This window comes from Trachinotus anak, unplaced genomic scaffold (genome assembly GCF_046630095.1).
Source record: "Trachinotus anak isolate AG129_WGS33_773 ecotype Australia unplaced genomic scaffold, CSIRO_AGI_Tana_v1 ptg000016l, whole genome shotgun sequence".
Lineage (NCBI taxonomy): Eukaryota > Metazoa > Chordata > Actinopteri > Carangiformes > Carangidae > Trachinotus > Trachinotus anak.
The window spans coordinates 14,830,001-14,832,728 of record NW_027273867.1 but is presented as its reverse complement, the minus strand read 5'-3'; the positions used below and the strand labels follow the sequence as shown (position 1 = coordinate 14,832,728).

Genomic DNA, 2,728 nt, shown 5'->3' with positions numbered 1-2,728 from the left:
CCAGTCAGCTAAGAGTCACCGCAGAGTGGATAAAACAAAAGTATGACTATTACCTGAACAAATATGCACAAGTGGGGATACACACACACATTTTGTCAAAGATGTTTGCATGAGCTTTGAGAAATCTGCATATTCTCAAAACGGTGAAGGTACTCGCACTGGAGTAAAAGTAAATAAAGCCAAGAATGTGTTCCCATAATCAGTTATTTCTTGCGGGACATTGTGTGAAAACATGGCGAGACGGCGGATTCAGGTCGATGGGAGCAAAGAGGACTGGAGGATCAACATGTACAATTCACACTTACAAGTAAGAGCTTGTTTATTTCAGAGCAGTAATTCTCAAAGTGGGGTGCACACGCCCCTGAGGTGTTCTCCTGTGGGGCTCCAGAGGGAAGAGCTTAATCTGATTGCTAATGTATTTAATATGAGCCCAGGAAGCAAATGTCTAAGTAGCCTATTGCCTCTGCTATGTTTACTACCACATGTAGACTTGAGGCCTTCCCACATGCTCAGAGGTTGCGGGGGTGGTGTGGAGTGTGGGGGTTGGGGGTCTGTCATTTACATAAAAATTTGGGGACCCTTCCCCTACCTTCATCTGAGAATGTGTCTGTTTTTGCCTTACAAGTAAAGCCACCATGATACCATGAATACATCAAAGACGTGCGATTTCTCTTCTAAAGATCATGACAGGAAATGCAAAACAGTCTAAGGCCACTTCTTAGACTGTTTTTTACTAGGAGTACTGTAAAAACACAGCATTCAAAGCACTGACAGCATAAAGGACGTATGAACTTAATTGTGACCCCCCCCCCACCCCCACCCCCCCCTTGAAATGTATCTGAAACATTAAGCCTCCTTACTAATGTTAAAGGTATCAAAACGCACCGCTTCCTCTCAGATCACGACGATCTGTCTGTTACAATGAGCACAAACACAGTGCAGGTCAGCAGAAGAACACGGCAGGGGGATATTTAGTGGTGTTTTGCGTTTAGGGTTGTCTCAGTGGGGTTTTGAAGTTGCCGCTGAATGCTGAGGGATGTGATAGGCTGAGAGGCTGAGGCTGGGGAAGAAAGGAGCTGCTCTCCGTCAGTAGAGCAGAGCCGCTGAGAGCTGTCTCGTCGACCGCAGGCTCCAGCCCAAAAAAAAAAAAAAAAAAAAAGAGAGAGAGCGAGAGAAAAATAGACGCGACTTAACGTTTTATTTTTTAATTTTATTTATTCATTTCGCATCGTATCTTAACCTCAAGCAAGATGTAACTTGTTGACATCACCTCACGCATATTCATGTATTTGAAAAGAGCCGGGAGTGAGTGCGCAGAGACGAGAAGCCGAGCTGTTCTGGCGAATGGAACTTATTGTTGTGCATTTGTTTTGACTATGTTGTCCCCAAGTGAGTTTGGGTTCAGTCCGTCTCTGCTCGTCGTCGACCCTTGAATTTTTTTGGGGGGATTTATATCCGAATAGTTGAAGGGAAACGCCGAAGGAGGATTCTGCAAAGCCAGCAAGCTTTTCCTACAGAGCCGGGGATTTAAATCCGTCATTTGGTGGTGGTGCTCCGGGAGAGGCGAGAGTCAAAGAAAGAAATTCATGTGGCCATTCTCTCTATAGCCAAACATTTTTGGGGATTGCATGATGAGCAAGGAAAGACCTAAGAGGAATATCATTCAAAAGAAATATGTAAGTAAAACACGTCTTTATCTGTAATGCCCGCAAACGCGGTCGCTCTATTCAAGTTTGCCTTGGTCGTCTCGATGAAAATGCATAAACTTTCATCACGGACTGTGAAGGTTACCACCAGGCAGCCTGTGCACTATTTGGGTCAGATATCTTTTATAAGCTGACGGCTTTGAGTTGCCTCAACGTGTTAACAGTCCCATGGTTTTTATTTAAAGAGACAGCAATGTTTATTCAGCGTCTGTGTTGCAGCGTTTCTTCGACATCAGACATGTTTTAGGCTATTTGAACATCGGGTGCTTTTTGAGGAGGGGGGGGGTGGTGGTGGTGTTGGGGGGGGGGTGGTTTACCTCGCTCATTTTTGACCCGTTTTAACGTGTGATTTTTTTTGGGGGGGGGAATGCATCGTGTGTCTTGGCGATGCGATAAAGGTATAAAAGGTTTTAAATGGAAGGACTTGGCAAAGTGTTGCCAGAAAAGGCTTTTGTTCGCTCCCCGTTTCTTCCTATTCAGAGCCGTGAACACAAGCCTGTCGGCCATGGCTCAGCTATTTCGGCTTCCATTTCGTCCCATGCTGAGCATTTTCATCTCCGCTTTAAACTGAGCTCTCACGCTGACAATATATATGCAAAACCACCCGGCCTATGCAGTTTGTCGCTGAAGGCAGCGCTGTGTCTGCCGCTGCCGTGTGGCTGGCAGACCGACATGTTCCGCGGACTGTTGTGGCTCTTTAATTTTCTCCATAAAGAGTGAGGGAGAGCTGGAGGAAAGGGGGTCACGCAATTCAGCATATTGGCCCAGTTTCCACCACTTGAAACGTTGCGGGGACACTCACGGCTCTCGCTGTTATGCGGCTGTCTTCGCCGCCAGTCCCACCGCTTATGAATAAGTCCGCCGGGGTCTCGGTGATTTCGCAGGTCTCCGTGTGACCTCTGTGGACGATATTGCAGCATAGCCCGCTGAGGGATAACTCCATTTTTGCAGTACTACGGGGGGTGGTGGTGGTGGTGGGGGGGGGGATTAGCTTACAAGCGGTGTGGGTCTCGTCCTCAGCC

The 2,728-nt window shown here is 47.0% G+C and overlaps 1 protein-coding gene across 2 annotated transcripts in view; it reads left to right on the top strand.

Moving 5' to 3' along the window:
* The first annotated feature begins 1,085 nt into the window (after nt 1–1,085).
* jarid2b (jumonji and AT-rich interaction domain containing 2b) overlaps nt 1,086–2,728 on the top strand; it is a 102,977-nt gene continuing 101,334 nt past the window's right edge. Inside the window, exon 1 of one of the 2 annotated variants that reach the window (XM_071499680.1) lies at nt 1,086–1,676. In XM_071499680.1, the coding sequence (XP_071355781.1) occupies nt 1,629–1,676 (48 nt within the window). In that variant the 5' untranslated portion in view covers nt 1,086–1,628. The remainder of the gene's footprint in view (nt 1,677–2,728) is intronic. The other variant, XM_071499679.1, reaches the window with a different exon arrangement.